General features: G+C 36.0%; 1 protein-coding gene across 3 annotated transcripts; it reads right to left on the bottom strand.

The window, feature by feature from the left end:
• Positions 1-333: 333 nt before the first annotated feature.
• Positions 334-17,933, bottom strand: LOC122324012 (CMP-N-acetylneuraminate-beta-galactosamide-alpha-2,3-sialyltransferase 1). 3 transcript variants are annotated; one of them, XR_006247087.1, is made up of 2 exons: positions 17,358-17,933; positions 334-1,242 (listed from the first exon to the last, which is right to left on the bottom strand). XR_006247087.1 is itself a non-coding variant. In XM_043218178.1 (2 exons), the coding sequence occupies exons 1-2, from the start codon at positions 17,574-17,576 to the stop codon at positions 16,050-16,052; spliced, it is 387 nt and encodes a 128-aa protein (XP_043074113.1). In that variant the 5' UTR covers positions 17,577-17,933; the 3' UTR covers positions 15,722-16,049. The 3 variants fall into 3 exon arrangements, 1 of the variants encoding a protein (XP_043074113.1); XR_006247086.1 differs by lacking the exon at positions 334-1,242 and adding an exon at positions 15,722-16,820; XM_043218178.1 differs by lacking the exon at positions 334-1,242 and adding an exon at positions 15,722-16,217.
• Positions 17,934-18,417: the final 484 nt, after the last annotated feature.

An 18,417-nucleotide genomic window follows, 5' to 3' on the forward strand; every position in this document is an offset into this window, starting at 1 on the left:
AAACTACTGAAATGTTAATGTCACTGACATTTAACCTGCATCAATAAAGCTTTATATTTGTGCATGTGTGTGTGGTTACACATACACACAAAGCAATTTTTATACATGGATGTAGACCATGCATGTATGGAAAACAAATGTGTGAAGATTGTCGTGGCAATTTTTTTTATTATGAGTGAACTATTCCTTTTTCATCTGCTAGTGCATCTGAAACGCTATATATAACTTCATAGACTTGCAGTAAGCTTTCACAAAACTCTAAGCACCCTGTGAAATAATAAGCGCTTCAATTTGGTTTAATGCAACAGTTCCAGCATTTAGCTCTAAACAAGCAACAAGCTGAATGTTAGTGTGTTTGCGCTGATTGTTCACTGAAGCTATGCTGATTGGCTCATATCTCACCTGTAGCGACAAGACCAGCTTTTACCAAGAATGAAAGCAGCATTGCACACACACACATGGAGAGAGAGACACACACACACACACACACACACACAAAATTGCTCTCACTCAACGGCCAGGAAAATTACTGACCACCACAAAATGGCAATAAAATCAATCTCAAGGTTTCACTCCATTACATTTCAAATTGATCGCTTTTCAGATATTTTCTCTCTCCTCACCTTCCCTCCTTTTCTTTCACGTCTCATGATACAGGATATAATGAAATATAAATGGCCTCACGCCGGATTGACAAATAACCAGGAGGAAAGTCAAAACCATATATTTTTTAAAAAACCTAATTATCTCCACACCGTTAATAATGTCCACAATAATGATTAAAAATGAAACAAATAAAAAAAGAAGCGAAATAAATTTAGCGTTAGTGATTTTATAGAACCAGCCTGCTTCTTGGACAGCTGTGAGCTCAGCCGCGTTTCCGTATGGTAGCTATTGTTATTTCAAAATCACACCCTTCAATTTAAAGGCCAGAACATATGAATGGACACAGCAGGGTATGAAAGCATGTGATTACCGTCAATTTATGTGGCAGTTTCAGACTTCACAAAAATGTCTATAGTGTTTTGATCGAAGGAGACTTATTCGGTTACAAATGTGGAGGCAGATGGATTGTATTATCGGAAATTCTCAACAAGATAGAAACTCAAATCCGTCCATGCTGAATGGTTTCCTTTTCAATAATGCACGCTTTAGCCCTCAGAGATGTCATCAGGTTGTGTGCTGGCAGATATCAGGGTCATCTTTTTGCTGTCACTGTATTCTTCCGCCAATAGCGTCTGTCTGCAGTAATCAAAGAAGAGAAACATTATGTGAGCGCTTTTGACGAGCGCAGGAGACGTGTCATGTTGCCTTGTGCTTCACTAAAGACTTCAATCGTTCGTTACTTTATTTTTAGTAGGTAAAACTGTGATTGTGATTCACAGTTTGGCCTTAAAATAACAACTGAGGTCAAAGCGTACTCACATATAATGTGAAGATGTAGGCTACTAAACACTCATATAATAACTTTTCAGTGGCCTTGGATCCAGAAGTATTTTCCTATTAAGTTTCTCCAAATAGAGATTTTTAAGCCGTGAAGCATCCAACCAGAGATTAATCACAATATCACAAATGCTGATTTGAAGCTAAAATATATATGAATATCTGTAAGAATAGTATGAAGGCTAGTTAATATATTTTGCTTTTAAATAAATATTTTTTATGTTTTCAGAACCCAACTGTTGCAATGTAGTATTCTTTCTGTAGACATCAAGGTGTTTATGTGCAAATGCATGTAAGTGAAGTCATATGGCTCAAAATAAACCATAAACCATAACCTTTTCTATGAAAACTTTTCGCAGTGTTGCTATTTTTGTCCCAAAAAAGGCTCAGTGCAGTTTATTTTTACTGGTTCATATCATCTACTAGCTGAAAATCTGATTACTTTTACTCTATAAACCAATGTTTTAGCATAACAAAAAATAAAAATAAATATATAAACAGTTATATTAATTGGTTGATTTATGACAGCTTCTAACACTTGCTCACCAAAGGAACCTCTGCAGTGAATGGGTGCCGTCATTACGAGAGTCTAAACAGCTGATAAAAACATCCTCATAATCCACAAGTAATTCACACAAACACAATGCATCAAGTAACTTGTGTTTGTAAGAATCAAATCCATTATTAAGACATTTAAACCAATGCTTCTGTCCAGCATATGTGTAAATAAGTGTGTCTTCTCACATCAGAATCCACCAACGTTTGTTTAGAATGGTTTCTGTGCATATTTCCCTCCTGATTCGGAGCTCTTTCACTGGAGGAAGCAACATTATAAACGGAGTACTTATATTTCCGAAGGAAGCAGCATATTAAGTGTAATCATCTTGATGGATTCGTTCCTTACAAACAGCTTTTCGCTTCACAAAAAAATGAACTATAATGAAAAAAATCTGTTTTCGGCCATATTTAAGGGCATATTTATGATCAGTGCTAAATAACGAACTGTCTTAAATCTAATAAATGATCTCCCCATGCCATCAAATTAGCTTTGATGTTTCTGTGAGATGCTGCCAAGCGACATGAGTGACTCCAGCTCAGAAATGAAGACAGAATATCATCTCAAGAAATGTGCGAACACCTGCATTCAAGCAACAACAACCAGACTGCAAACAGATAAAGACTTTAATTTACATAGCAATTAAATACAGCTGTTGAATGTTATGGATGAGAGTGTATATTAACGGTACATCATAAAAACATCTATTTTTACTTTACAATTTACGTGTCAGACCTAGACAACAGCTGTTGTTTTATGTTTTCTTTCTTAAGTGCCACTAAAACTTCTCAGGTCTAATATCACAAATAAATAAAAAAATCATAAACTTGAGTCTAATTTATTCTCCTATGTGTTTTCCACTAGCTAACTCGATTTCAGAGGGTCACGTCAAGCCTATACTGACAGTTTTCAGTAAAACAGTACCTACTCTAAAGGTCTGTCATTGTCAGAATCCTAGAAAAGTGACAAACTGTAATAAACATCTGCTTCTGATATTTCTTCTAACAATCTGTCGCATGAGCTCAATATTGAAATAAGAACAAAAGCACCACAACATAAACAAACATAACAAATTATACCAGACCGAAATAAAACGTATTTCGTGGAGTTTTGGGTTTTTTAATGTTTCTGAAACAAATCACTTACTCGTTTGTTTAATGATAAATAAAAAATAAAATACAGTAAAAATTGTGATATTCTGAAATATTATTAAAATTGTATTTTTTTTAGTATTATTTCAATATATTTTAAAGCTTTCAGTGTCGTATGATTCTTCATAAATAATTCTGATATGCTGTTTTTCGTTTGTCTTCAATGGAAAGTTAACGACAACATTTATTTTCTTTATTTTTATTTTTTGTAACATTTGAAATGTCTTTACTGTCCCTCTTTTGCCTCTGCTTTTTTTTTTCTAATTAATTTAAATAATTTTAAATAAATAATATAATATATATATATATATATATATATATATATATATATATATATATATATATATATATATATATATATATATATATTTTTTTTTTTTTTTTTTTTTTTTTTTTTGACCATGGAGCACAAAACCAGGTTTGAAAATGTTTAAATCTGAGCTTTCCATAAATGTATGGACCGATGCTGCTCCCGATAGACTCTAATAAGTTGTATATATATATCCACCCAAACCTTCCCATTGACAAACCTTCTCTGATTATACCAAACGTTAATCATCTGTTGGACTCGCTCATTTAGGAACTAGATGTTGCATAATTTAGTGAAGTGCTCATAGGACTAAATTCAATGTGCAAATAAAGATTCTTAAACCATGTCTAACCCAAGTTGTTTGGCAAGATAGGCCTTATCAGCCTGGGAGCTTATTTGATGTCTGTGTTCGGCATGAATGATTAGCACAGGTGAACCCAAACGGCTGGAAATATAAAGAACATTCACAATTGTCACAAGGATCCATAATTTTATGGCGAAATGGACAGATGCTCTGATTAGTCTGAATGTTTTGGAAGTCCTGAGTGATGTTAGTGCTGTTCTGAGACAGGAGAAGCCAGCTGCTGCCACCTAGCGGATCACAATCACATTGTTCTCTATTTGTTAGGACTGGGATCAGATGCAAATGTTAACGCATTAGCTAACAATGATCGGCACGCTGACCAATACGGAGAGCTGCTGAAGTCTGTGATTTGAAAGGGGGTGTTCCTGCAATCAGTGGGTGGGACTCTGTTTCTCGACGGTGACGTTTTTTTGTCAGTGTGGAGTAACTAAAGGTTAAAGTGGGCGCGTAGAGAGAAGAAGAGAAGAAACATAAAAACAGACAAAGAAAGTTAATTGTGCTGTATGTATCTGCCAAGAGGAGTTAAGGTAAGCATGAGAGCAACCCGTGTAATGCAGATGTGTAGTGCAGTGCAGGTATTTTACAGGTTATACTTGATGACGCATGATGGGGATTTGTGTTGAAACATAATTCATTGTGAGGATTTAATTTTTAATCATCTCAATTCTGTTTTTCCTTGTGCACTTCTGTTTATAAACATATATAAGTGCATTTCTATATTAATTATAACAGCTATTTTTTATCTTATGGTAGGTTTGTATTTTTACTTTAGCAATATCAAGGTATTAGCATTCAAAACAGGTATTTTAAACTCATATGCACATGCAAAAGTTTGATTGTTTGTCTGTTTTGGTATTTTTTTGTATGTTTGGTTGGTCGACTATGTTATGTAATACTTTTATTTTAACAAGGGCTTGTAAGTGGTAGTAAAGACATTTTTAGTAATGCTAAATATTTCATAGCTCAATAATAAGCACTTTCTACTACTAAAATCCTAGGAGAAATGTATTTTTATTTTTTTATTTTGATCAGCAAAGCAACCTAGACATTGAAAATTAAATAAATAAATAAATAAAAATAACAAAAATCTGACAGGCCCATGCATCTTGTTCAGGTGGAAAGTCCCTAAAGGCTATTAAAACTAACCAGAATTAGTCTCTCTGCCATCTGTCAGACCAGATAGCGAAGGGAGATTGGAGGGGGTTCTACATAACCTTTTTTGTGACACAACAACAGTCCCGCTGACCTTTGTGACCTCCGAAACCCCTCTGCCCACCCTGAGTAGGACAAAGGTTGTGGGAACTGGACATTTTCAGCATCTGGATGGTTTAAGTAATGAGTTTCCATTAGAACCATCAGGCCTACAGCTACTCTAAAAGTCATGAAGTGATCTGTGATTGTCTGTAATTGTTTCTACAGGATTAAACTGGTGCTTGTTTGTTAGACAAGTGCCGTATGCAACATTTTCATTGAAAAATTATACTTTCTGTCTGTTTCTCTCAAAGCTGTTGTATAACTTAACTTTCAATCTATCTCTTCCATATAAAATCTGTTAAAACCATCTTATTTTCTACATTAAAATACGTTATTTCCTTAGAATGTGCAAATGTATAAACTATTTGTTGAACTGTTTATGATTATGATAATAAACTGTAATAACATGATAACAAATACCAGCTCACAATATTAGATTATGTTTGCATAAGCAGAATAACTGAAAACATGGCAAACTTCCACATTTAAAAATAATAACTATTTTTACATTTACATTAAAAAAAATAAGCCGTAGTCATATGGATTACTGTTTATCATGATATTGTAGGCTTGACAGATATGGTCACTATGAACTGCTGTATGAAAAAAATTCAACAGTTTTTAAAGTTAACATTTTTTTTAATAAAATAGATCGTATAATGACGAGATTGAACAATTTGTTATTAAAAGCAAGACGATAAAGCCAGGGATATAGCGGCAAGGAACCAAAGCCCCATCCATTACAGAATGGAGAAAAAAAACCTTGGGAGAAACCAGACTCAGTTGGGGTCAGTTCTCCTCTGGCCGGACGCCCAGCACTTAACTTCCAGTTCAATTTTAAACACAGCTATGTCAGATTGTGCCATTCTTTTTATGATGTAACGAGTACATTGTGTTTTATGAGGAGCTCTCGGTTCAAGCTGATCTAATTAATGCAGCCTAACAAATGGTATTAGTGTTAGTCAGGTTAAAAAGATGTGTCTTTGATCTAGATTTAAACCGAGTGTGTCTGCTTCCAAACAGTGTTAGGGAGATTGTTCCAGAGTTTGGGTGCTAGATAGGAAAAAGACTGGTATCAAACAGCACACCTAGGTTCCAAACTGATAAAGAAGAATCAACAGAGCAGCCATCAAGCTTTAGACAGTGTTTTATTTCGACTATGCATTTTGTTTCTCAATTTGGTGTGTATCACTGGGCCGCAAAGAAACATAGAGCTGAGTATCAACAGCATAGCAGATAATATCTCCCAGAGGTAACGTGTAAAGTGAAAAGTAATGGCCCTAGTACTGAGTTATTTCACTTGTGATATGTCATTTGTAACTCTGATGAGAGCAGTCTGAGTACTATTGTAATCCTCACAGATACCATTTTTCTCTAAGAATGAATATAGTTATGAGGATACTATCTTTTCTAGTATCTCTGACAGAAAAGGGAGATTCGAGATTGATCAAGATGTGGTTTCTTAATGTGAGGCTTAACTACAGCCAAAAGTTTTTTGTGGATATATACTAATGACAAAGATGAATTAGTAATTAAAATCTATGACTTGTGGAAGCCGCTATTTTAATAGTTTAGATTGAATAGTGTCTAACATGAATGTTGCTGGTTTAGATGATTCAAAGTTTGTGCAATTCTTCATTATTAAAGCATTCCAGTATTAAAACATACATGCAATGAAACAAATATCTCAGTTCTGAGTGGTTTGCCTGATAATAATCCATGTGTTTGTGTGTGTGAACGGCTGCTTGGAGCTGTAAACATTCCCGACTGGAAGCTGTAATACAGATCATCTAAGCTTTCAGTCCAATGTTTGCTGCTGTCGGTGGCCCCTTCTGACTAAACACACGCACACACACACACACCTATCCACCTACCCACACATATGTATCTCTTATGTTTATAGCGTTTTACGTCAAATTGATTTGGTTCACTGTGAGTCTATTAAATGAATCAGATATTCGGGGGAGTGTTTTGGGGGCCCTAAGCAAGTGGTCCTGGGGAAGTCTGGCCCAACCCTGCACCTGGCAAATAGTTTCTCATCCCAAACCATCATCAGTTTGAGATTGGTTTATGTGAACAGCTTCTAATTCGTCTAATTAACACAGAAGTATATATGGAGAAAAAACAATACACGTATCAGTATTGTTTGTCCTGAAGCTTATTGGTAGTTGGGTATTGACCCACCGATCCAAAAAAAAAGGCATGTCCTTGATTCCCATCAGTAGGACGGCTAAAATGCAACGCATTTTCCCACAGTTCCATAATGGTTTTGAACACAATTGTTCCTCTATAAGTAACAATGTAAGAAAACATGTGTATGCAGGTAAAGAAAACATTAAATATCTAAAAATATATTTACATAAAATTTCTGACTGATTTGATAATATGGTAAATAATAGAAGAGTTTATATACGGACACTAGAGGGCAATGTTTGTTGCAGCTTGTCTTGATTTGCTGGAGCTAAACGTTTTGAGCTTTGACTATGTTGTATCTGTATTGATTATATTATTATTATTATTATTACTCTGCATGCTTTGTAATTATATTTGCAGCAGGTGACAGTGGGGCACAACTTAACATTCGCTTCTTGTGTAAATCCACTTGGGGTTCAGAGTATTTGCTTTTTCTACATTATCTTTTGTATTTGCCATGCGAATGTATGCCACTGTTTCATTAATCCAGGGTATACGTTTTTCTCTGCTTACCTGAAAACATCAACACACTATAAGAACTTTTATTAATTATTCATAAACCATAGAATTCTTAACGGAACATTAGTTAATATAAATGAGATAAATAGTACGCCAAATGAAACAAAAACCTAAAATTTCGTATGATATGCACGCCAAACACTTGCTTGTCATTTATACGCCAAAGTAAATTTTTTGCGCATCAATATCACGTGTTTTCGGTAAGTTTAGGGGTACGATTAAAGATAGGTTAATTGGTCCATAGTGTACAGTGGACAGTGTAATTATTATAAAGGAAGACAATTTGATCTGTTAATACTGCATTATTTCGATAAATTATAAATTAAGTGTTTCCTTGAGAAATATCAAACACACTCCTGTAAAATTTCTGATTATGTCAAGCATTAGGCATGATGAAAAGGAAATAAAATAAAAATCTGACAACACACTAAGGACGAAAATCTGTTCAGTGGTCTAGAACAGTGGTTCTCAATTCCAGTCCCTTTTGCATGTCTCCCTTATTTAACACATCATCAGCTGATTAGCAGAGAGATCCATAAACTGAACAAAGGAGCTGATCTGGTCTCATTCAGGTGTGTTAAATAAGAGAGACATGCAAGAGAGACGTGCAGAGCAGGAGGTCCCCGGGACTGGAATTGAGATCCACTGGTTTAGGATACATGCCAAGGCAGCGTCACATTCAAGCAGACTAACTAGTTTAAGTCACACAGAGTGTTCTAGCTGCCTCGGGGGGAGTTATCAAGATGACAAACACGCTCTACAGAAAGGTCTGAATATGCTGGCGTATCTTGCAAAGTTCATTCCAAATTTGTCAAAAGTAAATGCACCCTTGCTTGAGAGCAGCACTGGACAGATCAAAAGCCTGATGCACACAAGATCAAAGGCCAGGCGCGTAAAGATCACAAGCAAATTAAACAAAATCTCAAATGAAACAAAAAGGAATGGCAGATCGGACCACAGTAGATCAAGAACATCAGTGTTTCTACGGTAGAGAAGTTTAAGTAGAAAGAGATCTTTAGGAGCTCCACTCCATCAAAAACCATTGATTTTGCAGAGGATGCTGATCAGACTCCACTAATATAACTTCACCCAAGAACCACTGATACCGCACACATTACTATGAGGGAAAAGACTGTGTGATCATTTATGCTATGTGTTTTGTTGGGTTTATATCTGTTTGATTTACATTATTGATATGGATGTTTTTGTTTCAATTTTGGGTTTTATTTTTCTTGCTTAAGGTGCACAGTTATATCAAGGAAAATAGTTTAATAAGTTTATCTTTTATTTTCTTTTATTTATTAAAAGTTTTCATTGTTTTCAGTTTTCAGTTTTCATTGACTTCAGCATGGGTTGGGGCTGGGGAAGTTTCCCATTTTATGCCATTCTAGGTAGTCTACTGGCTAGACTCATCATTTATTTTGTTTATTTGGAATGTATGTAAAAATGTATTGTATTTTTTAGTTTGCTCTGTAAGTGTGTGTTGCAAGCTCTCGAAGGGAAAATCAAAAACAGTGATTTTTCACCAAAGTATGTTGTGTGGTAATTCTTTGCTAATTTTATTTTTATTTTACGGTGCAAAGTGCTTCCTTATCGGTATTATTTATAGTTTGAAATATATATGTCTCTCTAACAGGAATTCTGCAAAACAAAAAATTCTGGGGCTTACTCAAGTGCCATAAAAACACTGTCAAAGTAGTTCTGATAATACACAGCTTTGAAGTTTACAATAGTTTAATGTTTGCAATAGGCATATTGTCAAGTCATGCAAAGGCAACTTGTTGCCAATGTCTACAAAAGAATAAGCCTCTATAGTCGGTATAAAAATGATGTTTGAACAGTTCAGACTTACTAATTTGTCATGTCTCTTAAGGAAGTTTTATTACAGTAAAATTGTAGTATTATTTATTTATTGGTGTATTGATTCGTTTTATTGAAGTATCATAGTTACCACTGTTTAACTGTAGTAACCATGGTTTTTGGTTTTATTTGCAAAAAAAAAAAATGGTTCATTTTATATCATCACGATTTACTGATTACTGATTTACTGATTTAATTTCAAGACTGATATATATACGGTTTATGGCCATCTGTATTACCAAGCTTGAAAAAGCCAGGATAATTTTTTTTTTTAATTCTGACTGAAAGAAGAAAGTCATATACAGTACATCTAGGATGGCTTGTTAATGAGAAAATTATGGGGTCATTTTTATTTTTGGGTAACCTATATATACACCTTATGGGGACATTTTTAGGTCCCCATGAGGAAACATATCTAATAAAACATACAGGATATAATTTTTGAAAATGTAAAATTGCCAATAGTTTCCTGTAAGGGGAAGGTTTAGGTGTAGGGTTGGTGTAGGACAATAACACATACAGTCTGTACAGTATCAGCATCGCCCTGGAAACCAACGTGAAGCACCTGGCTGCACCCATCACCGACTGATCGGTCACAGCTGCACTCCTTCACATACCGGCTTGAAAAGCCCCACGAGGCACGCCAGTCTTTGTGCAATGCCTCCAGAAGAGCTGAGACTAACCTTTGCCTCTTATTCCCCTAGAAAGCAGCGTGTGACCTATCGTCCCGCAGTTACCACGGCTCGCACCCACTGCATCACAAAGAGTCTGTACCAGATTTCACATTATACACAACATTTTTTAATAAATCCACCCTCCGGGGTTTTTGTTTGAGCTCTCCTTGTCATGTGGTTCTATAAAACCATTACGCCTTTGGAAAGTCCCAATAAAACATGGAAACCCGACGGTGTGTAAGAGCTGCATTTTTGTCTCGCTTCAACACAGAACACACCTACAGGCATTAAACGAAAAATGATAAGCATTCGGCCGCTCCTGACATGTTTGTCTTGACATAAAACAAGATACAGCATTTGCAGTATTGATGTTCTTCCAAAAGAAAGCTCAAACAACGTGGAAAGACCTGAATAATGCCACTGCACATTTTTATAGCTTGTAAAATTAAGTGTGAAATTACATTTGTAACTTCAAATAAGGAATATTAGGGTGGGACCTTCAAGGTTATATCTGTATATGTTATCACTTACTTTACTTCATAACTTTTAAAATAAATAGTATAGTGTACATATTAGTATATTGAAAGGGTGCTCTCAAAAATATTCGTCCTTACCATCATCATGACCATCATCCTGTCAGAACATCAGATTCTTGTCATTTTGTCTTAACATTCTTTGGGGAGGATTACATGACAGGTAAAATACATTTCTGACAGGTAATATCATGATTTGAGGTCCCCACCCCTTACAGAATGTCACACTCTGTCAGCAAAAACCTGTTCATGAGATTTTACGGTTGTCAGTTTAAGTGCCTGAGATCATAGTGTTGCCAGATATTTCTACTAAAACAAGCAAAAGAACAAAAATAAATGTCCAATCTTTTTAAAATAAGATAGATATCACTGACTCTAAACTGCAACTTCCTATTTCATTAACTTTCTAAAGTGTTGAATATAAAGAAAAAGAAAAGACACGTTTATAACAGCTGGATCTGGCAACGTGGGGCTGCACCCACACCCTCAATCATAACTCTACAAAAGACCTGTCCAGTCCGCCAGTGTCTTGCAGCTATCATTTTCATAACATGCTAAACTTTCTCGCAAACTGTCTAAACTCATGTACGTGTGATGCACACATTTATACGAGATATTTAATAGCAAATTAGTCATTCAGAGAACAAATAAAATTTTTTAACATGAATTAATTTTCAATTTACCGAGGTCTGAATCTTCAGACCCTTCCCCAAACATTTTACAGCAGTGTACTTCTGTACCAGAAGCCAAAAAACACTGTTCTGGATCACTAATTTAAAACGTTTTAATCGCCAAAGAACAGCATCAACAATTCCAAACAGTTCCTCATAAGAGGGTTCTTCTTTGAACCCAAGAACCACCGAAGAACCTTATACATACTACGCCTCAATCAAAAGATGATTGAAATTACTCGAGGGCAATATATTCAACTTCCATATATCCTTCAGCGGTGGTAAAACATGAATTAGAAGACAGAAAGACACTGATAAACAAGGGGAAAGCTTGTATTCAAAAAGGCCTTAATTTTACATTCTTACATATGAACGGATTGCATGTGGATAGAGTTCAGAGGACTTAAAAGAGCAATAAATACAGACACAGCAGAAACTGAATGGCAGTGAAAGTGTATGATGGATATTCCCCAATTGAAAAGCAATCATTCACGTAGTGTTCTGAATCGTTCACGTGAACTGTGATGTCTTTCACCTTAATCAAACTGTAATTACAAAAAATTGCCACAACTCTGCATTGTATAACGATCACTATCATGTTGCAGCCTCCGCATAAACTATGAATATGCCCCAATAAATAAAAACCTTGCTGTTATTAGGCAAAATGTTACTTTCGACTTAAGCAAAGTATTGCCTAACAAGTAGATCCATCTTATTAGATCATACTGTGATTCTCTGTCTGTGCTTGTTTCATAGTCTTTTACACAATATTTACATTTACACAACAATGATGTAGTACAAAACGGTATTCGTCAGAGCTGGAGACATCGGGTGCAGTCCAAACTCCTTTCATTAATAATAACAAAGCTATTGGAGAACACAACTTAGAATCACAGTGACCGGACAACCAAAAACAGACTTGGCCTTAAATACAAACAAAAGTGAGGGCAATTAACTAGCATCAGGTGAACAGAATGAACTAATCAGGGCAGCTGGGTCACAGAGGAAAAACAGAAACACAGGAACATGACCAAATAAGGAAACGCCGGAGCTGGCAAGACTCCATAGGCCAGGTGGCGATAACGGAAAAGACTTTTGTGAATATTGATTGTCAGATAATGCTCTGCCTCAAGATCTAGATTAAACTTTTGGTATGCCAACGAAAACGACAAGCTTACCTCCTGCTAGGGTGGCTAGCTTTTGGCAGTGGATATTCTTCCGGAAGTATATAGCGATTAAAAGTCTTGACAGAACCGTCTTTTTTAAGGAACTACCACTGTCGGTGCTGCCCAATCACTTCGCTCCATTTGAGTGATTTTTCTGTGTCTTTGTAGCTGCTCCAACTCCCCAGGTTCCCTTAAAGTAGCTGTTCTCAATCTCAGTATTTGCAATAATATAATATTTTATACTTATATTTTGCATTACAAAAAAATAATCATTATAATAATTTCAACAAATTTACTGTCAATACAGACCCTGCCTATCTATAGTCTTTGGCTGCATCATTTGCACATTTCTTTGGGTTTTTCCTTTTTTTTACAACCTTGTTTACCGCTTTTGCAGACCTTTTTCGAATGGCCTGTTTCACCACATACTGCATTGTGGAAATAGCACCAGCGCTGGAATGGCCAGCATGTTTTGTCAACTATTTGAGTCCTTGTATGCTAACCGGTTTCATGAGAAAGAGTCTCCCCTCAAAAATACATAAATACATAAAGATATTAATATAGAAACATGGCTTACGATATAATGCATAACAGAACAAAATGGTGCAAAATGAAACAAATTAAATGGCATTTATTACACTTGATTAACTGCTAATTAATAATATAATTTTAAGTAAGAAAAATGTAAATCAGGAATTAGTTTTGTGTATAAAATACAACAATGGACATTTAACAGTTAATAGAATGCATAATTAATAAAAAAAATGTTAATAAATGTAGAATAAGATCTCATTTGCTGCAATAAAATGCCAGTGTGTAAAACTCTTCAATGTTTTTTAAATAGTTTTATTTTAAATAGTTTTAAATAGTTTACATACTCTACAGTTATAAACACAGCAGCTTTCTTCTTTTCACTCAATGATTTGTTTAATATAAGACTATGATATTTTGTTGACTGACATGCTTACATATTATTTTTAAAGTGTTTATTGATAGCATAGGAAAAAATAGACTAAAATGTGTTTTACATTTACATTTAGCAAAAGCTTTCATCCAAAACGACTTACAAATGAGGAAAATAGAAGTCAAAATCAACAAAAGAGCAATATGCAACTGAAACTGAAAACTGATAGACTAGAAAAAGAATAGAGCAAGCTAGTGTTATAGCCCTTTTTTGCTTTTTGTTAATTGTATAATAAATCATAAAAAAGAAGCTAGTGTTATTTTTTTTTAAACAATACAAGCAGTTAGTAAATGAAATTCTAAAAGGAACAAGCTTTTAAAAAAATTTAATTAGAATAGAGTGCTAGAGTTAGACGGTCAAAATAAAATGGAGGAGATACGTTTTTAGCCAATTCTCTAAGATAGCTAATGACTCAAATTGAGTTGAGCAGGTCAACATTTCATCTAAAAGTCTGCGAAACTGATTATGTGTCTTTTGAGATGGCAAAGTGTGACTGGACAAATCGACTGCATGACATAATATCGCACAATAAACACAATTGTCCCCGACATGACAAAAAAATCAAAACTGTTACAAAACATCAAAACAGAGTTAAAATTTTTGATCTTCCAGCAATTAGCCAATAGCACTGAGGACTACATCAAACAGTTTTGTGATCTTAAAAATAAAGCGGCTGGGTGTGCTACAGGAGTATAAAAGATGGACATCGGAGACGATGATCAATTGAAACAATAGAACAGCAACAATAAAACACTCTAAGATACAATCATGATTCTGGTCCACAAATTTCCACTCACTGACCACCAAATGTCAGCTCTTCTCCACATTGACTCTTGAACTTTCAACCTGGGCTGCATTTCCCATCAGTCCTTACACTGATTGCGCTCACACAGCTGTCGCAAATCCCATGCTCATCTGAATCACTTTACACACAGTATTTAAGTTGGAGCGTATTGTTAGCATTTATCATTCTATTTAACTGATTTCTGCCTGCTTTGGATTTACTCTTTACCTGACGTCTTGCAGCCCGTTTGGATTATTGCTTTGTCTTGCCTTTCTGGACTGACCCTCGCTAGTTTACTGGACTACCTTTGGATTATCTTCTACATTCCTGTTTGCCATAGTTTCTGACCCTGCTCATTGTTAACCATGTCACAGAAAAATCGATGCCGTTGGAACCGCATGCCTCTCGTCTCATCACCCCTGTTACAACACAAAAGTGCTGGTCCCAAGTCTGCTGTTCATTGTCCTCTACTCCATTCTGTTAGTCCAACTGTCCAGGGGCCTTCCAGGTCCATTGGTCCCAGCTCTCTCTAATTTAGATTAGTGCAGAGACCATTGGTCATAACACTCCCAAGTATAGTAGTCTCGGCACCCCAAGTCCGGCAACCCCAACACTCTCTAGTCCAGTGGTATCAGTGCTCCCAAGCCAGGCTAGGGATCCTGAGGGTCCCTAGCCTGACATCCCCTAGTGGCCCCCGATAGTGCTGTCCAAATACTTAACAAATTGTTTTGAAGCGGTTATCACAAAGTAATTGATCGCGCATGGTTCACAATGATGATCTGACTCAAACTTTAATTCCGAGATGCTGATTCATAGCCCAAGCAGAACATGTTTGTGCTGTAGGTGCATGTATGTAGGCTACTTAAAACCGGTCCATCGTATCTGACATGAAAGATTAGTGCATGTAAATATGATGACAAACAAGTGAATGAAAGGCGATAATAAGCAAAATACAGTCACACTAGAAAAAAAACTTGTTTGAATGTTGTATTAATACACAGCAGGATTGCCAAAATTTTAGGTTCAGCTTGGTTGATCTCGATTCAGTATCAATTTTATGTGTATATACTGTAAATATAAGGGGATAAAAATCAAAATCTTTTGTTGAATGCCTTTTTATCATCATTTTAAACTTCAGTATTTGCTTGTTTTCATTGTGTGTAATTTTACAAGTGTAGTTAAAAAAAGGATGTATACAAGTAACAAATGTATAAATGTATATGGTTTAATAGTGCAATCGCATGCAAAATAAAACACCTAAATGAAAGAACCGGCGAAAACAACTATATGTATGTGCATTTAATATCTTGCCTTTAGTTAATCACAGTTTTCATTCTAAAATGTTGCACTTAAAATACAAATCAAAAATTTGTACATTAAATTAAATAAAACATGTTGCTTGTTTGCGCACACAAACGCACCCAACCGACAGATCATTAATATAATTAATCAGGATCATTGCAAAGTTACAAAAAAACAACAAGAGCTTTCGGAGCCAAAACATTTGAATGGAAATGTACTTTTTGAACAAAGAGTAAAGTAAGATAATATATGCATTTGTCATAAATATCAATAAATAATTGGGTTACTTTAGGTCATTATTCTTTTCACCACCCCATGTATAGATTAATCAGTCTCCTTTCCTGAAGTTCTAAGATGGTTTCATTCTCAATTCCTCCGCTGTGTTTACCAGTGCGTTTGAAAGACTTGGGTGTGTTTTTGAAATAGTGGTGCCAGGTGCCTTTACTGTTTGCACCAAAGCCAAACATGTGGCCCTAAGCAAAAAACACATCAGCAAAAGAAAACGACATTAGTGCACAGTACATACACCCCAGAAAGTAAAAGCTTTACCTCATCGCAAATGTGAAATGCGAAAATTAGCCCAAGAAAACCTGTAGATGGATAAGATCTTTGAGACTTAATGTGCAGCCAACTATTGTGAACATAATGCATGAAAGCAGGGATGAATAACCATCGCCTAAAAGAATGAGAAACCAATTATAAGTCACTTCAGAAGCTATAGTGACATCTAAACAACACGAGCTTTAGCATTTTGACACTTTTTAAACAAAGTGTTGTTAAGATGTAAAATGAATCTCCTTTGCACAGCATCAAGTGATGCTGAAAGGTTCCCATTGAACGTATCGTACAATTATCCCATGCCTAGCCTCTGCATCATAACATTGGTCTCCATAGCTGTTAGGTCTCCTTGGTGAAGATTGTAGAGACAAAGTGCACTTTCATCTGCCCAATTATGTCAATCCAGAGGTCTTTAAATGAACTCTTTTACTGAAAGGTTTATTGTTAAAAAAAAGAAAAGATACTGATCTTATTGGTCCTTGTTGGCTTGTAGCTTGTCTATAACCTTAAAACGTGTTCTGTCAAGAAAATGGGTAAAAACTATTAAATAAATCATTGATGTTAAAACATGACTAACAAAACCGATGTCACATTCGCATTTCACCTCAAGCTCCAAAGAAGCACTTTTTTCTTTAGAACAATTTGTATAATAACTTTAACAAGGTTGGTGATTCGTAAACAATATGTCCGACTTCACTAGTACAATTTTTAGACAATTGTACAATTTGTCTAAACCCCAGTTAAGGGTTGATTTAGGGGAGGAGTTAGGTATAGGTAATTTATACAAATTTAACGTATTGGCATTTATGAATTCATACAAGTGAGATTGTATGAATTATCCTGAAACTTTATATACTTAAATAGTGAACTATTCGCAATTTACACAGCATGGCTGAATTAAATTTTTTCTGATTGGTATATATATATATAAATCTGGAAGCATTGTGAGGATGCTGTGATAAATTGTTTAACCGTGATGAAAATGGTTCATTTTTTTATTCTAAATATAAAATAACATTCTTTTCTTTTTGTTGATTTTCACGATGTTCTCTCACCGTTTGATAGATCCGTCGGATAGAGCACTGGTGACCCACTGGATATCTAGTGTTTTGAAGGGCAACAGCACCAGGTGTGTGTTGCTGTCCAGATGCGTGGCACTTTCTGGGTAACATGATACGATGGGTCGTCCTGGATCCCACGTCTTTCTCATAGCCTTGAACTGGTGCCTTATTCATCCTGTGGAAATCAGAACTGTAAAAGTATGGCTCTCTCATAATTAACCTCTGGACTATATAGAATTGTGAAAATAAAAGTTTACCTGAACACAAAATCGTGGTTGTCTATACCTGTCACCAAGCCAGCAGAGGGAGCCCTGACCTCTGGGTGATCTGCATCCACTCCCTCTGCGACAACTTCCTGTTCCAGGACTATAAAAACTGCAGCAAGCCACTCACCTGCAGGTTGCATTGTTTCGCCTGTTGTATTGTAGTTTCCGAGTTTCCTAAGTTGTAGATCCTTTGGTTTTGACCCTGCCTGTCTTTAGATTCTGTGATTGTTTGCTGCCTGACCTGACCACCGCCTGTCTCTGGATTTTGTTATTGCCTCGCCTCTTATACATCTGTTTGCCCTGTTTGACGCCTGCCTGTTTTGACCATGCCGTTGTTCAATAAAAGCCTGCACATGGATCCGCACGCCTCAGACCGCTCATTCGTGACAGAATGCAACCTCGCACCAGGATCCAGCGGCTTTTCATCTGATCCATGGCCAGGTAGGACCCTCGCTAGACGTTTATTGGCCCTCAAGCAAGGCACCCGATCAATTGAGGATTATACGCAAGAGTTTCTGGACATGGCTTACCTCTCTGACATACCTGACTGCTTATTGATTGAGTTGTTTCATGAGGGAGTAAATCAGCCACTCAAATCAAAACTTGTTCGCAAGGGTCCACGTGAGTCCCTTGCTCAGTTTATTGAGTTTGGTTTAGTGACTGTGGGGTCAGCTTTCACGTTGGGTGTTGAGAAGGAAAAGGATACAGCATCAACTCCAGTAATGGCCACCTTCCCCGAGCCGCTGCCCAAGATGGCCGCCTTCCCCGAGCCGCTTCCCAAGATGGCC

This window comes from Puntigrus tetrazona, chromosome 19 (assembly GCF_018831695.1).
Source record: "Puntigrus tetrazona isolate hp1 chromosome 19, ASM1883169v1, whole genome shotgun sequence".
NCBI lineage: Eukaryota > Metazoa > Chordata > Actinopteri > Cypriniformes > Cyprinidae > Puntigrus > Puntigrus tetrazona.

Coding starts and splice junctions, on each gene's coding strand:
- LOC122324012 (XM_043218178.1), bottom strand. CDS start 17,576: ATGAGAGAGCCATACTTTTACAGTTCTGATTTCCACAGGATGAATAAG. Junction 16,218..17,357: donor TCCGACGGATCTATCAAACG/GTGAGAGAACAT, acceptor TTTTTTGCTTAG/GGCCACATGTTTGGCTTTGG.